The 721-nt window shown below is 67.8% G+C and overlaps 1 protein-coding gene across 1 annotated transcript in view; it reads left to right on the forward strand.

The window, feature by feature from the left end:
• Positions 1-721, forward strand: part of VDBG_04960 (predicted protein) — a gene marked incomplete at both ends in the record, with an annotated part of 2,685 nt that overhangs the window by 1,518 nt on the left and 446 nt on the right. Inside the window, 2 exons of the mRNA XM_003005308.1 lie at positions 43-265; positions 328-715. Of these exons, the coding sequence (XP_003005354.1) occupies positions 43-265; positions 328-715 (611 nt within the window). The remainder of the gene's footprint in view (positions 1-42; positions 266-327; positions 716-721) is intronic.

Genomic DNA, 721 nt, shown 5'->3' on the forward strand with positions numbered 1-721 from the left:
CAGCTGATCGCCGACCGCATGGCCGAGGGATACATCTTCCAGAGCGTCGTCGAGTTCTTGATGTCGGTGAAGACGATGGAGATCTGGCCCGTGGGCGCGGGGATCTCGGCCTCGAGTCGCTGGAGCGTCGAGTCGAACACGTCGCCGGCCCTGGTCTTCTTGCCGCGGCGCGGCAGGCTCTGCAGGTCTTCGGGCACGCCGGACGGGTACAGCGACATGCTCTGGCCCGCGGTGCAGACTCGAGGCGCTCCATCCGCCTCTTGAGGTCCGAGGACGCTGAGCCAGCATGATCATGATCTTGCTGGCCGAGCCGTAGGCGGTGGCCAGGTCGCGGAGCTTCTGCGACGCCCCGCATGAGGTCGCCGCGCTCGGACCGGACGACATCGACGATGAGGCCCGGCGACATGTACTCCCAGAGCTCGCGCGTCGCGAGGAGGATGATGTCGTCCGACTCGCGGATCGTCACGTTGCTGACGTAGGGGGCGGCCTGCACCGAGGGCATGAGGCCGACGTAGCCGAAGGCGCGCGAGACCTCGAGCAGGTCGTTGAGCTTGCCGTTGCGCGACACCCAGCCGCCCGCCTCCCGGATGCGCTGGCGTTCCGTCGGCTCGGCGGGGTCGTGCTTGCGCGTCAGGATCTTGTGCGACCCGTCGGTCTGGATGAGCATGGCCTGCGCGTCGCCGACGTTGGCGACGAACAGTTCGGTGCCCTGCAGGTACAC

This window comes from Verticillium alfalfae, genomic scaffold, assembly GCF_000150825.1.
Source record: "Verticillium alfalfae VaMs.102 supercont1.5 genomic scaffold, whole genome shotgun sequence".
NCBI classification, from domain to species: Eukaryota; Fungi; Ascomycota; class Sordariomycetes; order Glomerellales; family Plectosphaerellaceae; genus Verticillium; species Verticillium alfalfae.